At 38.6% G+C, this 26,006-nt stretch overlaps 1 protein-coding gene across 8 annotated transcripts in view; it reads right to left on the bottom strand.

The window, feature by feature from the left end:
• clec16a (C-type lectin domain containing 16A) overlaps positions 1 to 26,006 on the bottom strand; it is a 39,011-nt gene that overhangs the window by 2,186 nt on the left and 10,819 nt on the right. For 6 of the 8 annotated variants that reach the window (XM_008415743.2, XM_008415739.2, XM_008415744.2 and 3 more), the window contains 13 exons: positions 21,017 to 21,320; positions 16,766 to 16,877; positions 16,567 to 16,667; positions 15,737 to 15,856; positions 15,357 to 15,466; positions 14,224 to 14,268; positions 10,836 to 10,886; positions 10,591 to 10,719; positions 10,233 to 10,353; positions 4,927 to 5,078; positions 4,248 to 4,452; positions 2,469 to 2,639; positions 1,039 to 1,176 (listed from right to left, as the gene is read on the bottom strand). In XM_008415743.2, coding sequence (XP_008413965.1) covers positions 1,039 to 1,176; positions 2,469 to 2,639; positions 4,248 to 4,452; positions 4,927 to 5,078; positions 10,233 to 10,353; positions 10,591 to 10,719; positions 10,836 to 10,886; positions 14,224 to 14,268; positions 15,357 to 15,466; positions 15,737 to 15,856; positions 16,567 to 16,667; positions 16,766 to 16,877; positions 21,017 to 21,320 — 1,759 coding nt within the window. The remainder of the gene's footprint in view (positions 1 to 1,038; positions 1,177 to 2,468; positions 2,640 to 4,247; positions 4,453 to 4,926; positions 5,079 to 10,232; positions 10,354 to 10,590; positions 10,720 to 10,835; positions 10,887 to 14,223; positions 14,269 to 15,356; positions 15,467 to 15,736; positions 15,857 to 16,566; positions 16,668 to 16,765; positions 16,878 to 21,016; positions 21,321 to 26,006) is intronic. The other 2 variants (XM_008415742.2, XM_008415746.2) reach the window with 1 other exon arrangement.

The following is a 26,006-nucleotide window of genomic DNA, read 5'->3' as shown; positions in this document are numbered from 1 at the left end:
GCCTTTTTTTATTTTTTTCCTCAAGTCTGTCATTAGTGAAGAAACTAGTAATCATCTACAGAAACTGTACAGAGGAAGGATGTTTCTGGTGCAAAATACCACATTTAGTCCCAACACATGAAATATTTCCTTAAATTTAATATGCAACTGTTCTGAGGAAAAATCTAAAACTTAAAACAAAACAACTTCTGGCCTCGGTGTAAGCACCTAATAAAAGTAAACCACCTGATCAGAGACCGATTTAAATCCATCCAGTTTCTAAGAGCACACAGCCTCCATACGCCCAGAGGGAACCAGCAACGGAGGTTTGTGGTGTCGTATCATTACACAGAAAAGTCCTTGTGTGAACCAAGCTCAACATGCAAAGAGACCTGATAAAATACCCATCAGGTGATCCAACAGCCAATAAATAAATGGTGTGAGTCCAGGCCTGATGATAGGGGGACTCGTGACTGGGTGGCGTTAGTAGATGAGACATAGACTTCTGAAAATACTGCCTTAAAGTTTATAGTTGGAGTAATTTAACAGCTTAAAAAATCTCTGTCTTTTTTTTGTCTTCTCAGGTTGTAAATACACTTGTTGTTTGAAAGGCGCACACAGTTGGTTTATCCACATCCTCCCCCTCTACCAGCCTTACTGCTTGTTTGCATTGTAAACCAATCAGCTCATGGAGTAGAAAAAGCAGCACTAGGTGTGTATGTGTGTACATTCTCACATACACCGCATACAGGCATATATATGACACGGGAACAGAAATGTTTTCACAATGTCACACCACCAAGAACTGTTGTGGTTTTGGTGGGTTGCACAGTCACCATAGAAACACCAGAGACATGACATGAGTACGCAATGTATAGATGACGCGTAGTGAAGTAGAAATACTCTTTCCAAGTGAGTCGCTTCAATTATATCTGCACAATGTCGACTGTAAAATTTGTTCTCCTAAAATTGAGTCACTTTATACATCCAATCTGTGCATCTCACAGCTTGTCTGCATGTTTACGAAATGAGAGATCCGGTTGTGTGTGTGTGTGTTACCTGACGGGCTCTGAACAGATGTAGTGCTTGCGGTAACAGAGTCGCATCTCCCTGTGCTTCCACTCCCACTGGAGGGAGGTGATGGGGAGGAGAGTGGTGAGGGACTGTGCTGGGGCACACAGTGGGCCACTGCAAAACCTGCAGTGGGCGCGACACACAGACATGTATACATTGCGCGTGTTACCACTTGCTCAGACTTGCGAAGCCTTTCAAGGGTGCCTATATTCTCATTTTTACAACTTTTTCCTTTACGTTCAGACTTGTAGCACATAACAGTTCTATTATTACACACAAAATCCTCAAGAGACAATAGTAGCATTACCAAAACCTCCAGATCCAACTTGAGGAGGAGGAAGTCAGGAGTAGTGTCTGATACTAGAAGAGATCTAACAAACCAGCAACACACTGAGATATTTCAAAGTGCACTGTGGTGAGCCGAGAGCTGCATTAAGAATAAAACCTTGTGAAGGAATAAAAAAACCTAAAATTTGAAATACATTTCGGAAGTATTCAGATTATTATTTGTGTTCCAAATCTGACCAGCCTCTGAACCTCTAAGCCACCCCGTCACTAGACAGGGTGACAAATCACTACATGTGTCACTAGACGTTTGAGTCGTCACTATGATTAAAAAGGTATCATTTAAAATTCAATTAATTTACTCACTTTTCTTACACAATTGGTGAGTTTTTTTCTTTTCTCACAAGGGTGTAATCCAGTCTGTCTAAAATTAGCTCTTACAGCATGTTGGTCCAAAGAACTCACTTCAGCCTAACATGTCATACATGTGGGTGGAAGGGAAGTTAAAATACCGGGGCAGCATCTGCAGTAAAATATTTGTTCCTTCATTAAGCTCAGACACAAAGAAAAAAAATACTGTTGAAGTTAAATTTCCTGTGAAAAAAAACATCATCTAACTTTAAAGACACATTAATTCATCTGACTTATTTACAGCATTAAAGAGCTGCACAATATAATATCACCACAATATCGGTGTGTGCAATCATCATCACTCGTTTTTCAGATTTTTGTTTGCATAAAACTTAAAAGAAAACAAAAGCAATCTTGCTTCATTTCTTTTCCACTTCAGCTATGTCGTACTTTGTGCTTCATCTCAGGCTGAAGTTTGTGGTTGTAACGTGATAAAATGTGCAAAAGTTCAAGGGGGTTTGAATACTATTTACACTGTACTGCATCAAATGAAGCCCAGAACTGGGGACTTTCCAGCTCTAATTTGCAGAGCAGTGATTCTGCATAAAACCTCTAATTCATGCCTGCAGGGTGGAACATTATCACTCTACTTTGATGCTGCAGATCAAATCACAAACTGATTTCCACTTATTTGGAGTTCAGAGCAAGTCAGAATTAAACATTTTAAAAACAATCCTCCTCATTCTCAGCACTCTATGACGGAAGCGTCTGTGGGTCACCTGGTACTTTGTCGACGGAAGCAAATACTGATCTGTTTGCAGTGGGATCGTTGGGCGCTCGTCTGGACTGCTCATAGAATCGGAACGGCAGGCCGCTGGGAGAGGCGCCGGCGGTCTGACTGAAACCCAACACCTCCGTAGCGCTGGGCTGCACCGGCAGGTCCAACAGAGCTGAACGCACGGGGAGAGGAATAAAGACAGAACAGTGTAAACATGTGGGACTGCGGCACGGCAAAGGAGCTAATTCCCTAGGTCGGAAAAAGGATGCGTTTGTATTTTTCACTGGACTGCAAAGAAATGCACAGCTGTTTCTATGCGAATATGCTGGAAAAACAAAATCCAAAACTGTTGCTTCAAGATGTGGTTGTTCTTGTAGGCATCACATCCTCCTCAATTTGCTGAGCTAAGCTAGATCTTCTATTTGTTTTGTTGGGTTTGAGTGGATTTCTGAAGAATTTGACCGTAGTAAGGGGAAGTAGAAATCAGTTCTGGGTAAAGTGATTTGTGTTTACAGTACAAATAGATTCCTTATGATATTAACAGACAGGGACACTGGAGCCAATCAAAGCAAATCATGACAGAGAGGAGAAAATAACACTCTAAAGTGCAATATGTGAACTACAGAGATTAAAAATACACTGCTCAAAAAAATAAAGGGAACACTTTAACATTTAAGTGAACACTGAAGTGTTCCCTTTATTTTTTGAGCAGTATATATATTTTTAGTTGCTTTAAAAAAAGAGCAAAACTTTGCTTTTATCATGTTTGATAATCATCATGGATGTTAGAAGTCCAGAAAAAACTTTTATAGTTCAACAGAAAGCTGTTTTATATTAAATGAATTTAATGAGAACCTAATGATGAACTTTTTACACTATTTGAAACTATATTAGCAGATAAATACAGCMTGTTTCGAATATATGACCATCTTTCATCCTTCTGTTGTGGATATTTAAAAGTTTGAGGTTCTTTTATTTAATGTACTTCCTTATGCTCTCCTTTTATTTGGTTTATCATTAGTAAAAGCATCCAAAACAACAAAAAGAGACACAAACAGCAAAATAGTCTAATCATTATACATTGAGTACATTTTAATATAGTACAGCTTCATTATGTAGCATTTGGATTTTCTTGTTCCAAATGCTACATTTGGAACAATGTAGCATTTAATATTTCACCTTAAAGTTGAGTTTAAGGTGAAATATTTATACGTAAATATGTACCAACTATTTTCATAAGAACAGGCTTGACAAGAGGATTTTAGAGAATTGGTTTGATTATTACCAGGTCATAAACAACCAATCACAGTCGGAAATCGGTTGCTGTCAATCATCCTTGTGTACAAATGTATATATAATGGCAGAGAGACTGTCGACTTCTTCCATTTCACACATCTGCCCCATGTAATAAGACTATTAATAATATAGTTGTTTATTTTGACTTAACATAATCTGTCCATTGTTTTTTTTTTTGTGTAAACCAAGGCATGTTATCGTTACTGYACTTCGGTTTTGTTGTTAAAATCTGGGTTTTGCTTCAATATCTTCTTCCCTCATCATGCTCCCTTTTACAAAGTGCACCAGTCCCTTCTGCAGCAAAACACCTGTACAACCTGATGCCGCCGCCCCCAACCTGTTTGCGATTTGGATGGTGTTCTCTGGCTTTTTATGCTGCTCCAGGATTCCTGGCTACTTGTTCTGTGAGAGGCCTTTCAGCCCATGTTGTTTCACTGTGGATAATGACTCTCTCCTGAGCTTCATATCTGGTTTCGTTCCTCACCTGCGATCCTTTGCATCTTCATGCGTCGAGCCTGAATGCGACCCTTGGCAAGCCTCTGTTTGGCGATGATGCAGCGGATGTGATCGGCGAAGATGAAGTTGGCCTGCAGGATCGGCAGGGGCTTGGCGTGGGGGTTGGAGCTCGGTTTATGAATGACAATATTCAGAGCTCGGCTGTCGTCCTCAACGCCAGACACCTGCATGTCCTTTAAAAAGGAGGAGGAAGATACAGTGAAGAATGTTCAATTTCAAACTGCAAAAAGGGTAATTTTAAGAACTTTTATAGATCCAAGAACCCCCCCCCCCTGTTTTTTGTTCGACTTCGGCGTGACGTCTGAGTTGACAGATATTTGCAAATGTTAAGCTTCAAAAATCAGGTTTTCTCCTTTTTTCTGAAGAAAAGTAAAATCCTAAAGGCTAGTTTTAGTCTTCAATAAGAATAGATGTGTAATAAACTCTATTCTTAATCCACCAACACCAAAAAGCAAGCCTCATTATTCAAATTAGTTTACTCATTTGTGGGGTGAAATGATAAATGACTCATATTTATGGGGTTGTCCACGATTGTAATTTCCTACAAATTAGGATAAATTAAAAATATGTAATGAACTTCAAAGACTTTTGTATACAGATGGAAAAAAAAGAAAAGTAAAGTAAAACAACAACTACTTTTCTCTTACCTGCAAAAGGCCGGCAAACTTGACTACTCCCCAACCGAGACGTTTGGTTTCTGGTTCAACTAGACTCATCTGGTACACATCTACAGCGAGGAACCTCTGAGCTTGGCTGCCATCTTTGCTAACCACCATACATGCTATCAAGTCACTGTTATCTGAAACAGACAGCAACATACAGTCAAATGGATAGTTAAAACCACCTGTTAAATGATTGAAAGATAAAGATAACCAACATTGTTTTTCTTGTTGCCATTTTTTCTGTTTTGAAGTTTTATTTAGAATTAATTAATTTATAATGTGTTCTCAACACTGTGGTGTTGTGTTCAGAGTAGAAAAGGCTAATCTGGGATGTCACAAATTAGCCACTGGGTAGAAGTTCAGTATACGACACATCTGTGACATAGGAATTTAACTTGTTCTAGAGATCTGATCACATTTTTACAGGCAAAACTTTAAGATTACAATAAAAATATTAGAAAAACTTGTGGGGGGAGCAAAGGGGTTCTATGCCTTTGCATTAAAAAACCCCCCAAAACATTTGAAAAGGGCTCAGGAAAATATAAACTAAGGGACAATAAACCCTCAATCTTGACAAAGCCTGCATCTGTTTAATTCTTCAACTGGAACACAATCCTGTTCTTTGGAACAACTTTGGGCAAAATAACGAGGGCTAATGGAGTAAAATATATGTATTTTTTTGTATTGTGACTTCATGATGCTGTGCTAATTTGCGTACGCAAACCCCAGACAGAAGCATAGTGGGCCAGTGCAGCCAGACGGCTCGATGCACTTAAAAGGACAGAGAAGATGCTTTCCTCCCACATGCTGAGGAGCAACAAGAACTGATAAGCCCACATATGAGCATTATTTACTGCAGTGCACCACAAAACCAGCAAAGTGAAGCTGCAAATGACCTGATCCGATACCACTGGTTTTGGTTGACATATCGCCCACTCTCAACTTTCTCCAAACGTAAACTTGCTAAACCGGCTATTGTACAACTCCATGATTAAATTCTTCCTTCCTTCTCATCTTGCTCTTTTTTGATCCTCCACCAAACGTATTCAATTGTTTTACCGTACAAAAAGTTGTTGGAGATCAGATTTTATCTCGCCAGTGTACAAACAGAGGAAGCGAGACAAACTTTTATTACTGTTTTAGTGTTTCCACTTAGACCGGTGGGGTATGGAGCACAGACATGCATGAGCTTGTAAAACGTGTGGTGTGATTAAAGATCAAAGGGGATTGCCAGGAACTGAATGCCACCTAGTGAAGCAGAAACCAGTGAAAAGTACCTTCACCAGTAGAGGTAGTCCTTGGTTTCCAATGGTAACAAGAGTATACTAATATTTAAATGGTCAAAAGAAATTAGGGGAAGTTCAATAGATTCAGTCCCCTGACAAAATGGGGGGAAAAAAAACACCCGAGAGTCTTATTTTAGCGTTGACAGAAAGTGGTTGGCTTGCCCCGACTACAATCTAGAGCCATCTTTTTAGGCTAATTGATAGTATCTTTGTTTCCATGAGACTTGTTACTGCCACAAAAAGTTGGCAAGAAAGCAACCTCATGACCAACTCGGCTACAATAAAGTAAAACATTCAATTTCATGCATTGATAGATGATGATTTGACATCTTCACTCTCCAAGAAGGAGGAACTGGTTTAGAAATATACAAAATCTTTTTCTGAGAAATAAAAGGTCGACATGACATCAGACGCTTTTACAACAGAAGTTCACACAAGCATAGTATCTGTACAGCTCATCCTTTCTTGAGCAATGAAAGCAACTCATCACAAAGTCGTAATGTGCTCACAACTTTGTTGTGAATACATTACGACAACTTTGTTGCTAATCACAACAGAGTTGTGGTTTACCCCTATTAAGTAAGGGTGAGCCATGTTCAATAAATACTTGGCACGGAAAATAAGGGAACTTGTTACAACAACAAAGTGAACCGATAATGCTTTATGACACTAATTGTTAGAAAATCTTCACTACCAAAGAGAGTGGAGTGGTGCAGCCTCATCATTGGAGGCACTTTAGACGCACTGAAAACAGATTCTTCAACTAGTGGAGATTTCACACCTCAACTTTTAGGACTAAATTCACTTCTCACCCGCCACAGAGCGAGGTTCATCACACTACCTCAGAAACCTGGCAGTGGAGAGGATGGAACGGCCTGGCCGCAGTCGTAACCTCAACTCTACTAAAAACTTGTGGGATCAGCTTGGGTGTGTTAATCATAACAGTGACCAACAAGACTACAGAGTGAGGTATACTGTAGTAAGTGTCTTGCAGGCACATAATGTCATAAGTAACTGCTACTTTATTGTTATACTTGTTGTAAAAAAGCTGTGAATGAATGAAAAATAGTTTAAAGGAAATTTAACTTTGTAATTTGTTGCCTTGAAATTGGCTTCTGCCTCTAACAAACTCCTACTATTTCCAACACTGCCGTCAGGATGTCATCACAACAATACTCCTTCATTATGCTGTTTACAGTCGTTCTTAGAGACTTTAAAATGAAAAGCAGTTTGTATTATAAGCTCAGCAGCTCCAAAGGTGTTTCCTAATTGCTGCTGCTGCTAGTCTGGAGGATTTATGTGGGGAAGCAGCAGGGGACTGCAGCTCCGAGGAGGAGCTTTAGGTAAGTAGGCGGTGCTTTGTGAGAGCAAGCGGTTGGGGAACCCCGAATGGTTGCCATGGGAGATTCAAGGATGTCTCAAACATGCATGAAAAAGAATCAAAGCAACACTCCAGGTATTATTTTGATGAGGGAACAACATCATAAGATAATACAAATCTCAAAAATACCAAATGTACCTCATACCCCCCCTTTAAACGTCGTAAGTGATTCTTTATAGAAGGGTTACAGTCTTCAAACTTTATATTAATCTGAAATAAATAATCTCCACTYATCTTTTAAGCAGATTGTTCATGTTTGAGAGAGTTACAATAAAGTTGTCTGAGCTAATTTTGAACCTTTTGAAATTTGGTAATATCCAAAACGAAACAGCACCTTTCATCTCCAAAACTCCCCAAACTTGTCGAGACAAAGAAATGCTCCATGATTCAAATGTTATTAGAAGAGGAGGTGGAATGTAGGTGGTAGCAACCTAATGGTCAGAAAAACATTTGTGGGCGGGAGATTGAAGAGGTTACTCTTCCCACTCGCCAGGAAAAAACCCTCCCCCTCCGCCTGCAATTACTAAGAATGTGTTCTTAGATAATCACCTAGCTTACAAATACAGTCAAACAAGGAAAGCATTTTTTTTTTTTTTTTAAATCAACTGTTTGCAACTCAGGGAGTCATTATTACTACACGTTTGGTTGAAGATCATCTTTTCAGTGACATCAATTCCAGGAAGTCAAACCACATGACACCTCACAGGTTTGTCAAAACCCAGATCTGCCACAGCCTCTTTCGACTGGCATTTGGAAAAATCAGAACACAAGAGTTTCAGCCACTGAGTTAGAGATGAAAGTAAAACAGAAGTGAGATATTTGGTCTACGTTTATCTCTGTCAAAAGTCTTTCTTTTTATCTTATTTCCCTTTCCAGAAAGGAAATAAGGAAAGTCCTAAGACGGTATCTTTTAATCATGTCCAGTCATAGAAATGTAAAACCAAAAGTTAGTCTAACTGCCAACGGACAAAGATAAAGCAGATGGTGGCGACAGACAACGCTCTGCTGTGTCACTGGTTTGCTACAACTATCAGACAACAGGTTGACACCACGATCTGCAACCAGACATGTTTTTCTAGTTGACTCACCACAGATAACATAACATTTAAAGGCCACCGCTACCTACATACGACACAGATTGCACAGTCACCAATACCAAAGAAAACCCATGAGATCTACAAAAGCCACGCATCTTCAAAACGGATCCTCAAAGCAGAAATCTGTATGCTCGTTATAATTTTCATCAAATCTATGGACATGTGCAAGTAGATATAAGTCAAAGGGACGGAACAATCCTAATGTTGTTGAAAACTCTTGCAAAGCAACACCTGGTAAGAGCATCCACAGGAAACAAAGCTATCAACGTTTAACCATTTTAAAAACAGTGTTCAATATATATATATATATATCAAAGAGAAGGCAGAACTGCAAAGCCAGTCATTCTTAGGTAGAAGGTACTAATAAAAAAGGCAGGCAAGAGGGCCATGGCAGCTATAGAAGAGCTGCAAAGTGTCGACATAAAAGGTTGAATACAAATGTACAGCAATGTGTTTTGATGTTTTGGAAACAACAGGAAAAGTTCATTTTCAACTTCAAAATGTTTTACTTTGTGTTGGTCCGTTTAATGAAATCCTTCCACCCCCAAAAACATAAAATAAAGTTTGTTTAAACATAAAAACCACGGAAATGTCAAGGTGATATAAATACTTTTGGCATTACGGTCAGATTGAGACTCTGAGCTTAAGAAACTGATGACGGAGGTAACTTCTCCTTCACAGTATGCAGCAGCGTCCTCAGAGCAGTCATTTTAACACATCAATAAAAACATAAAAAGAAGATGTAAGTTTAGCATCGTCTTTGCAAATGTCCATAATGGTTTTGCTTTATTACACTGATAAACCTGAGGAATTGTTACTTTAACTTTAATAACATAACATATATAAAGGAAGAGAAATCTAAATAGYTAATGTGTGTTTTTATAAGCCATAAAATTAGGTTAGAACATCAAAATGAAGCTAAAGATGAGCTTCGACCCTGAAAATTGTTTCTCTAGTAAATGATCACTAGAAAACCACCAGCTTTGCAGTAAAGACAGATATAATTTTTTTTATAATCTAAGGTTATCGTTCAATTATGTTCAACATTAACAAAACAAAAAAATGCAAATGCCAAAATGTAAGAATGTTATATAAGTTTGTGAACCAACAGAGTACCAGGACTGGTTCACATTACTGTGCACCTGTATAGCTAACCACGAGTTTCCAAAACACACCTGTGAACGGTGAAAGAAAACTGCTCAGGTTATCAGTGTGTGGGAAGCTGCAGTGCTGAGGGTGTGTGTGTGCTCAGCTCTGCATCACTGTGGTTGTTAAACTTTGCACGCTGCATCCGTAAACTCTGCGCTCTGTTTTAGAATGGCCGCTTTTCCTTAGCAGAGAAAATCAGCGAGAGGTTTGTCAGATCGGAGCGTTTTAACTGTGGAGTGCAGGAAACGCTAAAAAAGTCCAATCTTGACAGGAAAACCAATTTATTTTTGCTAGAGTGACTCTGAGGTCAGATTTCACTTACTTTCAACTTATTAATGACATAATTCCTAAAGCTAAGCCTGAGTGTGAGACTCTTACTGAGGTCTAAGACATCATCTGTCTTGATTAGGTCTTCGGGTCTGGTCAAAGGGAGCTGAGTTTCTGGTTCTCCCTGAAGCTGAAGTGACAATGACCGCAACATGAAGAACACTCGAATAGCCTGAAAGAGAAACAAAGAGGGGCCAGACAAAACCTAAGATGAATGTATTGAAGGAGCAATCGCAGCCGGTGTTTGAAAAACAAAATTTCAGAACGCGAAAGGACGTTAACACACTGACATTATAAACAGACTGAAAACAAGAAGCTTTTTATGAGAAAAATCTAAGATTTGCTTTCCCGGGAATGTAACAATCAGTGCCCTGAGCTCCTGTATGCGGACACATCTGTGTTGACGAACCTTGCGGGTCTTCTCCACGTCTCCACAAGGTAGTCTCTTTACGAAGTCGATACCCGTCAGAGGGGTGCCGGTGGGCGGCAGCAGTATGGAGGCATCCATCATTAGGTACTCCACATTCAGAGGTTTACTCTGCGACAAATACACCACGATGAGGGACAAGAAACATAAACGCCTCCAAACTCAAGTTTAATTTCCATTATGCTTTTTCGAACGCATTATTAGCGGAACTACGAAGGTTAACCTACCGTCATGCTTCTGTATTCATCTTCAAACATGTCCAGAAAGATTTCTTCACCCTGTGACAAAAAACAAACATGGAAGCTGCTTCAGAAACTATGTTAAAACACAAGTCATAAGACATTTATAAATTATATTAAGCCATCAATATGCTAAAATGCTAAGCATGCAGCCATATTTATGTAGCGTCAGATCTTCATCCACTGAAGATAAGTGTTTTTGTACTTATGACTATACATCTTGAACTGACAGCTATACAGTACTTTGTGTTTGAATTACATAATGCGTTTGTCTCGTACATTTTTAAATTAATAATTTGAAAAAATGCCTTTTTAAATAACATTTTATCAAATGTAATGTATAAAAAACACCAATTAGACTATCTAGAGATGAAAGCAAATGTTTATTGATGGTTTCCCATGAAAAATCTGTTTTGAAGGACCTGAAAGAAAACACTGAGACGCCATACTTCTTCCATACGTTGGAATGAGGAATGATCTGCAGTTGTTAAAATGAGATTCTGCCCATAATTGATTTTCACTTTTGTCCTTATTTTTACCACTTGGTCACAAATTGAGATGGAACGAACAACTTCAACACAATTAGCCATTTCCACCTTTTTTATGCAACTCAAAACTTTGGAAGCTGGACTGCACTATGGTTTTGGACAGACAAGAAAACATTTGGCGACATAGAGTTTAACTAACAAACCTGGTCAATTTTCTGTAGCAACAGAAAATTAAATGGAAAATGCATGCAGTCTAAAAGCACATCATGGAAGTAAACACCTCATACAGACCACTTTCTGCTGGTCCTTATCTGCTGTGAAATTAGTCAATAGCACAACAAGGTGAGATTTTTGTATCGTAACGGTAACTACAAGTTCAGACCTAGAGAATGTCAAACCAAAACTAAAAAAAAAAAAAAAGCCTCCTCCTCTAACAGAACATGACGCTAATCTATACGTTTCATCAATTCAATTAACCATGACAGCTTTAAAACAACTTTAAAATAACTCATCTAAACTTGAACATTATTGACAGAAGACAAATTGTTTCAACAAGCACCTCCGGGCAGCCAAGGAACACCAAGTTACTTGTTTATATGTACACTGAGAAGTATTTGTTCATTTAATCACCATGTTACACCAGCAGCGATTTATTCCACCTCCTATTGAGAACCCTGAAAGGATTAAGTAGGTACAGACAATGGACGGATAATGTCAAAGTGTTTTCCAAATTAAATTTACACCTTTCAAATATTACACAGAAACAAGGAAGTACTTCATGCAGATTGTTTTCAACCAATTGCTGAACATTAGACACCTTCATTCCCCTTCTTGAAAGAATAAGGTAAAAACGATAACATTCACAATGTCGATATATTGAAAACTGAACTGAAAACTGAAATATAGAAAAGTGTGAAAGAAAAAAAAACTGATCACATGATCACCAAGAAAAACAGCTTAAAGTTTGTTGAAGAATGATGACATGATGATTAGACTGCATAAATGTGATATGGGTGCATGACACAATGTCCATCTAAGACAAAACAACTGGTAGCCTAGTCTCCAGGTCCAAACTGATATCATACAGTGAAGACTTTTATGGTTATTTACCCAAAAGGAGGGCAGGAGAAAAGTTGTCTAGTTCAGAAGCTCGGATATCAAACAAACCAGAACCCTACTCAGGAATTTAAAAGCATATGGTGGCTATCTAACATCACACATTACATCACTATAATTCTACAAATCCCCACAACAGCATCGAGTTTGGCCCTAAAAAGTCCCTAAACCAAAACTACACATATGGTGGATGAAATGAAAGTTAAGATACAGATAGAATCAGACTGCAGCCATACAGTCCCTCATTCATTTGGTAAAAATACAATGGGAAAATAAGCTGCAGCTAAAACTTCACATAACGAGCATGGTGGGACAGCAATCATTGGTTTAGTGGAATCTGTCGACAAGAATAGATGTAATGACTACCACTACCTAAAAAGATACATCTCAAAAGAAAAAGTAATTTTGTTTCCCCCTAATAAGCTTCATGCTCTCCATCAACAACAACTGCAGCAGCCTCAGGCCTCTAGTTGTTTACAATCTGTAGTAGCTGTAACAACAACTCTCTTTTGTCCTCTTCTCATAAGCTTGGCTTGTTTCCTTCTCGCTCTCTGAATTGGAACATTTTCACAGAACTTGTCACGTTTCTTGCATGAATAATCTTCGTAGGAAAAGTGCTCCATTTATTCTTTCAATGACTTATCAGCTGACACACCCCCATTTCACATATTACTATCAGAATGGCGTTTTTGTCTAGAAGATGATTTGTTCTGTGATTGGTATGAAGTCTCCAGGTGGTAAAGCGACATTCTCCCGTTTTACGTTCATTCCTTTCTGCTTTAATAGCCATGCATTTTTTTTTATTTTTATATCGGCTTTGAAAAACTATAAAAAGGCCAAAAGTTATTTATTTACATCTCATTCTTGCAATATTTTAAAGATTTCTGGCACTGAAAATTGACAAAATATGATATATACTCTTTAAATCAGTAACTTAATTGTGAATAGACAAATCAAAGTCAGTCAAGGCCAAGCAGATCTGCAGACAGCGATAGTGTCATAATTGAAGCATTTATGACTGGAATATTGCACAAAGATGAGCAATGATGATAGCATGCAACAATGAAAGCCATTGTTCTCCAAAAATATCCCAGATTACATCAGATTAGGTTCTCTGGGCTTTAGTAACATTTAACAGAAATTGGTGCAAAGACCTGATGATTAAAAACTCAGGCTTACCGCAATTAGTATGTTTTTCTTCTTTTTTTTTTTTTTTAAAGAGAAACAAACCAAAAGAAAACTTTCATTTTAAAAAGAAAAGCAACTCATCTGACTGATTGCAGAACAATATCCAGACTGAATCAAATCAAAAGTGAAAGTAAAGATGAAACTTTACATTTAACTATAAACAACAAAAATGCCAACACTAACTCTAATCTGCAGGCGAAGACAAAGCTTTTTTTCTTAGGATGGGGTTACTTTCAATTATAACCAACCGACTAATCATATGGAAACTGTTATGAGGCTGTTCTCGGATTAATCTGGACGCAACACAAGAAATGTTGTTGTTCCTTTTTCTTCCAAAATCAATTTCTCTGAAATGCTGGTGGCCAAATACTAAATGCTTATTGTTTTGGCGACCTGAAGTCACATTGTGTAACACAAAATCAAGAATGAAAGAGTGGAAAGCATATAAAGATGATACAAGTCTTTAATTGAATGCACTATAAACACATGTGAAGGCATAAGATTAGAAAGGCGTATAATAAAACATCATGTGTATTCCCACGGTTCAAAAGTGTGCTGTTGAGATTTGTAGTTTGTGTAATTACCTTGTAAAAGGTCCGCAGTAAATGCAGACTTTCTTCTCTGGCACCCTGCAAACACAAACACAATACTCTGTTTTTACTCTGTTAGTTTTTTTTATTTCTTTTTGGAACACCACTCGACGTTCACAGAGAATGTTCCCTAGCATATTAGGGTTTCCCTGCGATTCCAAACAGTGTAACATGACACAGTCTTAGGGAAATCAACACATGCGATAGAAACCTAGATGCGCTGTCCGTAGAACTGGCAAGTGAAGCTTCAGTGGGAATATTGTGYGTTTCCGATGCAGTTCCTGAGAAACGCTGGCTTACGAGCAACAATCTGGTTAATCAACTATGGTGAGTCACTGCAGCTTATTTATAGGAACAACAGTTACCTACAAAGGGAAGTTTACAAAAGAAAAAACAAATAGAAACCAGATACAATCTACTTAAAGCTGGTTAGATTCCAATTATAAATCAGGTTTAAATATTAACTGGTCAATCTAATGATATTTGTACGACTTAATGACTGACAAATGATCATTAACAATCAGAGAATCTATACATTGCCGGTAATGGCCTCTACCTTCGATAAAACAACACCTGAGAGTTGTTGCCAGTAAGAAGTCCAGACTGACTGTACAGTTGAAAATAACTGCTTCACTATTATGATTTATATACGATCCGTTTTCTGGTACTTTATATTAATTAATACAAAAATAAAAACAGCTCTAAAAGTCGCTACACTCCAAGAGGAGACCTGATCAATTATTGCTTTAAATATCGGTGGAATTTCCTTTGAAATATTTAGAAATCTTTGTTGTTTGGCATATCCTGGAATTCAGCAATATAAATTAGATGAGACAGGAACAGAAACCACAGATTGTAAACAAAATGAATTATGAATTATTGGACTCTTGGACAGAGGAGGGAAGTCTCTTCACATTCTAAGGAGAGCCTCATAATGAATCATAACAAGAAGTGAGCACTTCACTAGAAACCCGGATTCTAGCGAAGCAGCATGACAAGGAAAGCTCTGGCTCCTGTTATCTGGAATTCGTTGTCAGGAGAGATAAAGAAACATGACACTTTTTTTTTTTTTTTACACAAACGCATCTCTCAGAAGCTATTATGTGCATGCAGAGTATGTGCGTTACCTCGAGGCAGGCTAGATGGACATCTTTGATTATACAGCGGCTTCCCGACAAAACCGACTGCTTCAACAGAAGGCAGCTCAGCTCAAGTGTTGCGAGGCGAACTTTCCCATCTGGGAAAAAAATAAAATAAAATATGGGAATGGAGTTTATCACATTAAGTGCCCAATTAAGAAACAATTTACATGAATGGTGAACTCATCTCTAATTCACAACGAACAGACTGGATGCTCGTTCATGTCGTGTACTGGTGGTTTCTAGGCAACAGATTGCTAGTACTTGTATTTTCAAAGTGAATCTTCTTGAAACATATCGATTCTTGGTAACTCCACGCCCTACTGTTTGGTCTGGTGATCAGCATTTAAAGCTGAATGTTTTGTTACCTTGCAACGCCGCCTGGTTCATTATTCTGATCAGTCTTTCCACAAGCACCACGCTGTAAGAACCTCTCTCCTGGTCGGGAACCGGCAACTGCAGACGCTCCAGAAGATCACGGTTCACACCTTTAACAAAATTGGAAATTTTTAAGTCACCGCACTCAAGCAGGATAAGCTGATTTATCAAAAATACATTTTATTAAATGACTGTCCTTCTGGTTCTTAAGGGATGTCAAAAAGTTCATCAGTGAGATGCCATTTTAAATGTGTAGTAATTTTAACAATAATTTGGTGATTCAGATTTATTGGTTTATAATTTGTTTTCACTGACAGCTATGTAATTATAACTTTAATAGGAAGAATATTACAATTTAAAACAATAMATTTTTTAATGATAAAGTAAATTACTCATTTGCCAGGTACTTGGAATTAGAGAAAAAAAAGTCGAAATATTATTTCATGTAGTCATGTCGAGCTCTAGACCAGACTTCAATAATCAGGGGATGACTCATTGCGCCATGAAGAAGAATGCAGGCCATCAGGAACCGAGCTGATAAATACACCAAAGGTAATAAACTATAACTCATTACAACATTGTATAGTTGTTAAAAAGCAATGGGGCATGAAACTGGTAAAGGAAGCCGTCAACGTCATTTATGTGAGAAAAACAAACAAAACATTTCCAAGCGTTCATCCGCCACAGTCGGGGACACAATTTGTTCACGAGATTCATTACGTGGAAACATCAAACAATCCGCATTCAAGGACTATATATAGGATATTTGGAGAGGACTGGACTGTGTGACGGTAACATCGACGGCTGCAAATTAACAAACCTTTACTGTGTGAGATGGCATAAAGCAGACAGAGCACAAACAGAGCGTGGTAGTCATCGTTGGTGCACTCCAGGGCGCTGTACACCATGTCCAGGAACGGCCTGCGAGGGCGAGAAGGTGACAAGATGTCACCCCACCGAAATTCATCTGTTGCCGTGGGAAGGAGGCAACAGATGGGAAGGAGTGTGTGAACCTGCACCTGCTTCTTTCTGTGTGTGTTCGAGTGGCAGCGGCGGTCTTCTCTTCATCAGTGATGTTCTGTTCAGTCAGTTCTGATGCTCTACATTTTTCCATCACCACCATCTCAATTTCTGTGTGCAGACAAACACAGACACACATGCACACTCTTTATAGTTTAAGGTGCACTCCCCACAAACTTCTATCAGCATAGATCAAAAAAATTAACATTTTAACTCAACCTTTTTCAACATTTCAACCAAACTTCAGTGTATTTTATTGGAATTTTGTGATACACCAACACAAGGCACTGTATAGCTATCAAGTAGTAGGAAAAATACAGGTTTACCTAATAGTTTGCAAATAAAAACCTGAAAAATGGGATACATTTGCATTTACCCCGTTTCCTAATTAAACCCAGTTTAACGTAATGCTACAAGAGTTCCCCAAATAAGTAAATCACTTCTGCTTTAATAATAAATCCAGCTATACTGTGAAGACCTCAGATTTGTTTGAGAATATCTATGAACAAACAGCATCATGAACACCAAAGAACACAGCAAACAGGTCAGGGAGAAAGCTGAGGACATGTTTATTGCAGTGAAGGTTAGGAAAAAAACCCTCCATAACTGCACATCTTTGGACGTTTCTGAGTAACATAAGGACATTGCTCAGAGAAGCACTGAAGATAAATCTGGGGAAGCTGCAGATATCCACAGCTCTCGTGAAAGAAGCTATTCACAGAACAACTAACTTGTGACTCCACAAATAAGGCCTTATGCAAGCGCAGCAAAAAGAAAGACATTATTGACAAAAAACCCAAAATAACTATTTTCAGGGGGCAAGTTGGGGACGTAGCAAATGTGGAAAAGTGTGATCTGATAAGATCAACATGGAACTTTCCATCCAGACGAGGGCACCGCTGGGTATCGTTAAGCAAAAGTAGTTCGTACAGAAATAAAGATGCCGGGGCCATCCCAGAACGGGAAAGAAAAACGGTCCAAACGGAGACTGGTGTGGGATGAAAAAACTCAACAAGCTCATTAAGGTGAAAATGGGGTGAAGATAACGCACAAAATTTTTAACATGAGAAAGACATGATGCCAGTAGTCAGGTGGGCAATTATGTATTTTCCCAGGTCCATTATTAAAAAACAAAACGGCTAAATTGTGTAATAATATACCGTATTTTCTGCACTATAAGGCACACCGGATTATAAGGCGCATAGAATAGACCAGGGGTGTCCAGGGTCGGTCCTCGAGGGCCGGCATCCTGCATGTTTTAGTTCTCTCTCTAGTGGTTGCAACAACCTCCTGATCAAGTCAGTGTTCTCCTTAGAACTTCTAATGAGCCATCATTTGATGCAGGTGTGTAAAACCAGGGAGAGAACTAAAACATGCAGAATGCCGGCCCTCGAGGACCGACTTTGGACACCCCTGGAATAGATGCTACAGTTAGGGTTTCCACCCGTCCCGTATTGAACCGATACAGGACGTGATTTGTTCCGTGCTCTATAAATGTGGATGTGTAATAATAAAGTGGTCCCCTAGTACCTTATATAGTAGTCTGCCCCAGTCATTGTTTCACTCACGGTGTTGGTGTTGCGATATTGTGCCCAACTGCTTTCTGGGTAACACAGATCAACCGACACGCTGTCGCTGCAGTCTCTCTCTTCCCCCGACTCCCCAGGCTTTAAATTTATAGGRGCTGGTCCCTTGGTAACCATAGTCGAAGTACCCCGGATGAATATCTAAAGCCACTTTATTGACATAAAGAATGTTAAAAAAAAAACAAAAAAAAAACAGTCCGCCTCCGGTTGGCGAGGAGAGCCTTCCGCGACTGGGCTGGGGYGTGGCCAGACGATGGTCACCCTTCTCCGTTCGGAGAGAACGTGGCGCTAAATGACCTGCAGAAGACCTGATTATCAGGTCGGTAGGTAGATAGGTCAGTCAAACTTTATTAACAAACCAGCGTTCTGACAACTATCCCAGCATGCACCGCATGCTTCTTCTTCTACGGGCGAAAATGAAGTCGGCAGCTGCTTACCGTAGTTGCTAGACCTGTTGTGGCTCAATATTGGTCCGTATATAAGGTGCACCGGATTATAAAGCGCACTGTCGGGTTTTGAGGAAACTGCAGGTTTTTAGGTGCGCCTTATAATGCAGAAAATACGATAAGTTGCAACCTAGAAGCAACCAGCGCACGATACATTTTCTGTTGTGAAAATGTGAATCTATATCTTAACAATAGCCTGGACTCTATGGAAAAATGTTGACACTAAACTGATACATGTCCCTTTGCACTTGGCCATTTGTCAAGAAAGCCATCAGATGAAATGGTGCAACACTGTTTTCAATAAAGATTAATAAATGGGTCAAACCTATATTTTCTACTAAGTTTTATGGTCTGACATGTGTTTATTTAATAGCTTTAAGTAGATAAATATTTCTAATGGAAATTCTAAGAATAAATATTTTAAAGCTAATCACTTGGGATTAAGTAGCTTTTCCTGAGCTTTTACCTAATAGGACACCAACCTGTTGCCTTCCCCTGCCTGTCCTCATTCTCTTTCTTCTCTCCATCCTCACAGCTGGATGATATGAACTTTGTGTTAAGTAGGTTTTAAAAAATACAGCAGTCAATCCACGTAAAAAACTCCAAAAAACATTTTAAATAATGGCTGGATGCTACATTTGATCAGACTTATCTGACATGTCCCAACAGCGCTGTAGCGTTGTAATGCGTGAAGACGTTTAAACTCTGGTTTATCACTGCCAAGTTCTATAACTTTTTCTGATTCACCCATCAAGTTAAATGAGTACAGTCGAAACAACTACAAACGAGTTTATTCATTTTTCTTGCTATAATCTATTATAAATGCAGCATACAATTGCAAAATAACAACATGTTATTTTGCTAGCAATTTAGACTAACCTGAATATTTACAAGCCTCCTCTGCATACAAAACCTACCTGCTGTCTTTCAAACATTTTGAAAAGCTTTTTTAATCCCTATGTCTTTATCCTTCTCCCTCTTCTGTTTTTTGCTTTGTTTTCTGCCTCTCCATATTTAGTCCCCAATCATCAGATAACACGATTTAAAATTGCACCCTTGCACATCCTTGAGCATCTTTAATTTTTCTATTCAGTAATCTCAGAGGTTCCTGTTTTGTATTATTGTATAAATATGTCTAAGTTAATGCAAGATAACCATAATTTTGTATTTAATACAGCTGACAAAAAATTGTCTTTTGGTCAGCCCTCGAAAAAAGCAAAAATGATCAGGTTTTTAAGAAAACTGCCATTAGTGGAGCGAGAAGATCAGTCAACTTTAACTCATTAACTGATAACTTGCATCTCTGGGCCATATGCAAGTCTAGAACATGTTCCAGTTTAATTAGGTTAAATGAAATACACCCAAACAGCAAAGAAATGTTGCACATGTAGGAAGATGGGTAAAAAAATACTTTGCATTTAAAAATAGGATAAATATCTTAAGACAGTCCATGTGCCATTTAAGTTTCTAATTTTACTGCATGGTTTACCAACCTGCTAAGTAGTGTAGGCGTCGTTTTTTCCTACCCATTTAGTTCACATCTTATTTAGAAACTACTTCTTGCTAATCTGCCCACCACATTACATTTGCAAAAAATCCACACAGTGAAATATTTTTTTTCCTCTGGGTCTAAAGAGACTCTCTTGTGAAAAGGGACTATTCCATCACAACATAAAAAAAAAAATTATTTCAGATGATTGAAATGGTCACAAACGATGCGGAAGCTGTACATAAAAACACACAAACACAGTAAGAGAAGCAGTGGGAGACAGGCAGAGGTGAGGAGCACAGGATGGATGGTGTATCATCGCAGGAATGGACAGTTTTGCTTTAATGGACATTGTGTTTAATGGAGTTATTTATGGACAAATAAAAAATATATAACCCAAACAGTGGAAAGAGCAAAGCCTGCACCATAATCCTCAATTTTCTGTTTTCATGTTTCTTAATTTGTTTTTATCCAATGAGGTCACAGATGAAGAAGAGGTTAAACGGTTTAGAAAAAAAAAACAAGGTTTGGAAATGCTTTCATCATCACCCAAAGGAAAACCAAAGCAGAGAGAAATTAAAAAGGTTGACTAAAATGCAGCCTTGTTGTCCTTTTAGCTTGTCTCTTTTCTGTTTGGAGGACTCATAGGGAACAGGAAGTCTGATTGATGGGAGAAAATACACACAAACACAGTCCTGTACTTCTGTGTCCAATGAGACACAAACTCACCTTCCGCCATCTCCCCACTCGCTCTGCTTCCCTTAGAGCTCCCACTTCCTCCTCCTAATCCCTCTGTACCTTTTCCCTTCTCCCTCTCTCCTCCTCTGCTGCCGTCGTCATCCCAGCCCTCCTCCACCTCTCCTGCACAACTGCTGCCGCCTCCCCCCGCTCTGTCGTCATCCTCCTCCCCCAGGTTTTTGTAATTCGGTCTTTTCTGGGTTCTTTTGCGGCCCCGGTGGCGAGACATTTCCAGGGACCGCTCCAGAGTCTCTGGGGGTTTGACGAAGCGGCGCACGCCTCCTGCGGCGGCATGCTGGAGGGAAACAGCAGCAGAGGGACAAAGGGGGAAAAGATGAGAAAACAGGAAATTCATAAAATACCTCAAAGTTTTTTTCTGCTTCCTCCCTAAATGTTCAGAACACATTATTCCAACAAATCTAACATCTGCAAAATGGTTACACAACCATTTCTAATGATTTGGGACAGCTGGGACCACCTTTATCCAGAGAAAACATGGAAAATCCTTGAAAATCCCCTTTAAACAAAAAGAACAGAAAGGTTCCCATCACATCTCGAGGATCCCCAAAATGTCTGGAGAAATATTCTGGACAGAAAAGAGTTTGTGCACACAGCTTTCTGACCGCAGGGCCAAACAAAGACTAAAAGAGGTGTAGCAAAAGCAACCAAGGAGGATTAGTAGTAACATTCTGGTCATCCACAAGGCGCTCAGATGATACGAGATACATTTAATTTACTTTGGGACAAATAAAGCATTTTTTAATTGAATTATGTTTTTAAAAAGATAGGCATATTTTTTGTGAAAAAGGACAAACAAAAAAATAATACATTTTTGTTTTGGTGGAACAAAAAAAATTGTTCAATGAATTCCAGCATTTAGTAAAAATAAATGCATTTAAGATCATAAAAAAACACTACAAACATCCAAACAAGATGGCGGTGTTTAGAGCATGATGCAGCCATTACGTCTTGTCTCAACCAGAAAAATCCTAAAAGTTACTGTGAGGCCAAAAACAACTGAGTTGTTAGGTGACCTATTTTTAAACAGTCATTTGAAAACTGAAAACTGGAGAATATTTTCAGTTAATCAACCCTTCCTAATCTAAAAAAAAATCTGACTTAAAACAGTGGGAACATTTTAGTGATTTAGGGACTCCAACTTTTGAAAACTTTGATAATGATTGTTATTCCCATACCTTCCTAGAAGCAAGAATAAACAGATTATTATGTTACTGGGAAGTTATTTGATAGAAAACTATTAATCCAGTTTGCTATGATACAATTTTCCAGGAAAGAGATGAATGTCTGTGCTGCATACAGAATAAAGATATTAATCATAATTATTCTCTGAATGAAACACACCAAAGCCTTTGTACTTGGAAGAGTATAACCCTTGGGCTTCTATAGAGCAACTTTATCAAATGTGCATGCAAAAAGAAAAAAAAACATCAGATGCTCATGAATAATCATGTAACGGGAAAAAGTATCACAATCAAAACCTCTCTGCACACACAGTTACCATAAATGCTTATTGCATTATCAGTGCTCATCAAGGTCACTTAAAAAAATATCTATAAAGCATTTCCTCCAAGATGCAGATAGGCACAGCATGCGAGAAAATGACCCACAGATACAAACTACACCTATGACACCAATGCATTAAATCATCGGCTTGTGGGTCGCTGCCGTGAAGAAAGAGTGCAGCAAAGAAAACGCCGTTCTTCAGACATTCGGTTGCAAGGCATAAAGTCTCAAACCACATTATGAACCGAACAGGAAACAGCTGGTAAATAAAAAAGAAGCAGCACAGTGATGTTAATCCAGTGACTTACAGGAAAGACTGAAAAACCTGTGAAAACGTCAGCTCTGCTGAAAAATCTAATAATGAACAGCTGATGAAACGAAATAAATGACTCAGAACATCACACCAATTAAAAAAATATGTATTATAAACACAAATCTGAATAAACAGTCATTGTGAGGACAAGAGATCCAGCTGGATGTACAAAGGTAGAAAACAATGACTGATAACATGCATGGCTACATGGTTACACAGGGATGAATCAAATTTGAACTTTTGGCTAAAAGTTCAAAAACACCCAATGAAAGAGTCCTGAGCACAAAGGCGAACTTTGGCTTGAATCATACTAAACGCAGCCTGCTCAGACTTCCAAGCAGTCAGTCAGATGTCAGCACTTTTCACTTTAGATTTTTCTGACATTCCTTTTCCGTGTCAAGCATTTTGACTCGCTGGACCGAGGCAGGATTCTGGTTAAATTGAGGTCAATCAGACGTCTGACCGTAAAGCACAGAGGCGAGCTGACACGGAACCACAACACCCCAGATACAGTGAGAGCTGCAATCTGTGGGAGCAAGGTCAACAATTTTACAATGCAGTCAGGCTAATCTGTGAGAAGCGCAAACATCATCAACTGCTGAAAAGCCAACGTCAGCTGAAAACGTGTTCAACTCAGAATTCCCACAACCTGCAGAATCAAATGCATGCATATTTATGTACATGTTCAGGACATGCATTTCCCCCTAAGAGATTACCAAAAAAAAAAAGTTACAGTAGCGGTAATAAATCAATCTATGATTCTGAAGGCTGCAGGTTCTTAAAAGTCTGGTTTTGTGTTTTTAACATGGAAATGGAAAATTTCTCTGAAAATACAAACAATGGAAAAGCTTACTCAAAAATTGATTGATTTCACAAAAAATCTTTATCATAACAATAGTGGGACATAAAAATACACAGAGATAGAGGTAAATAACCAAAATTTTCTGATTTTCAGTTTTATCCCTCAAACATCTTTCTCCAATCAGTTATCCCTGAATAAATAAGTGCTTTCAGGTCACACCAACAACAACATTCTTCAGTGAGAAAGTGGTTAGCAATGGAAGACTTGGGTGCCATCAGTAAGGTATTTACAGGTGATGTCAAAATAAGCAGAAAAGCTGCAAGATGCTTTACAAAAATATTATTCCGGTTCCCAGCCTGATACAACTTAGAAAGTTGGAGATCTCCAAGCAGCTTAAGGGGAGCTAGGCACATAAAAAATAAAAACACAAAAGATACCAATGTTTGAAGTTAGCAATGCTAACTCTTAACTTAGGATTCTCAGTAGAGTTGACAAACTCCATTTGGAGTAATTTGGAGCCTTTAAAGAGAAATTAGAATTGGCCAAAAGTAAAAAAACAACAAAAAAAAAAAACAAGATTGAACTATTATTTTTACTTATCCAGACATGGCTAAGGATACTGCTAAAAAAATAAGGTTAAAAAACCTTATTGAAATCTACTAAAATTCTATCGAAGTGGTTTAGTTTCTTTAAAAAGCACTGAAACTAGACAGTCTCATTTTCTAGAGCAAACAAACCAGGAAGCATGAACATGAGCAGATAGCAACACACCGGCTATGGACACAAACTGCTTTGGTTTAGCTGTGGTTTAATTGATTGGGAAGTAATAATAATAAAAAAAATCCCAATAAATTTTTTTTTCTTGATCTACTGGGTTCTCATTAAAGCAAAACTTTTAATAATTTTCTACAACTACTGCTTTATTACAACTTCATAAGAAAAAAATTATAAATATCCTTTAATATTTATGTGCTTATCAATATTAAAATGTCTTTAACTGCATTTGTTTTACATAATTTACAAGGAAAAGCCTAAAACAAACATCTCCTATAAACACGCTAAGCAGGATTGTATTGTAGCTGCAGCCAAACACACACTGAGCATGCTGTCTGACAAAAACCACAAACTAGTATCTGTGTGTGTGTTGCACCTGCTAGCTGACAATGTTCTGGTAAACCGCTCACAGTCTCAGCCACTGCTGAGAAATTAATGGAGGTCAGGGAGCATGCCCTGCGCAGAGACACACACGTAAAAACACCCCAAACCAAAACAGACGCTTAAAAAGAGAGCACACTGTGCAGATAGAACATCAGCGGCTACATATTGGCGTGAACTAAAAAACAGCCGATCGCGCATTTGGGGGAAAAAAAAACAACAAAAAAAACACAAAAAACTACATGCTGCTAAACGTATGCAAATACTGACATTATGTATCTAACTGGTGCACTTGCAAGAAAACACATCTACAAAAGCAATAGAGAGAGGAAAAACACACTGCTTCCAGGAAAGAGATCTGGGTTAGGTGAGCCAACCCTGTCAGTGTTCCACCATGTGACCTAATTTCCTGCCACATCACAGACAAACAGGAAGTGCCATTTTACCACCTGCGAAGAAACGCGGCTCATTCCTGATCTGCCTCCTTTTCATCTACCAGAAATCAAACAACAGATATCTGATGAGGTGGAAATAATTAACATCCACATCTCACGTCGATTAAAAATAAAAAAAATAAAATAAAATGTACTTTCTATACTGCTTTCTTCGAGTGTGCTGTGAAACCGCCTGCTTCTCCTTGCTAAACCGCCCGGAAATAGCACAGGTGTTCAAGCAAATGAAGGTAGGAAGGAAAGAAAATCTGATAGCGAGCTAAGTGGAAGTAGATTCAATTATTGCTACTAAAAATCAGCAACTAACAATGAATGATAATGACTGATTGGATAGAAAATGTGATGGATGTGACGTAAACTTAAGTTTTTTTTGTTTTGTTTTTTAAACAAGTCCGAATCCATTTCCACAGTTCAGAAATGTGAACCCTTGTTTGGGGATGGCTCTCTCCTATTGTGGTCTACCAGAACTGTGAAGGCATTATGCCTGAAGTCACATTCACTGAAAAGGTAGGCAGCTTCTTACAACAGCGGCAGACTGAGCACACAGAAATACACACGGAGCACAGAGAATAACCACAAGGGTTCTGAGAAACGCTCACTACTGCTGCACACCCGCCCCCCGCTACAAACAGATGGTCAAAATTAGGAGGGGAGGGAGGAGCACAGGGGGAAGAGAAACTAAAAATCAAGATGATGGAGAGAAAAAAAAAGAAAAAAAAAAGAGGGGGATGGGTG

The sequence above is a fragment of the Poecilia reticulata genome, linkage group LG8 (genome assembly GCF_000633615.1).
Source record: "Poecilia reticulata strain Guanapo linkage group LG8, Guppy_female_1.0+MT, whole genome shotgun sequence".
NCBI lineage: Eukaryota > Metazoa > Chordata > Actinopteri > Cyprinodontiformes > Poeciliidae > Poecilia > Poecilia reticulata.
The sequence above is the reverse complement of the archived record's forward strand: the minus strand, read 5'-3'. Positions and strand labels throughout refer to the sequence as shown.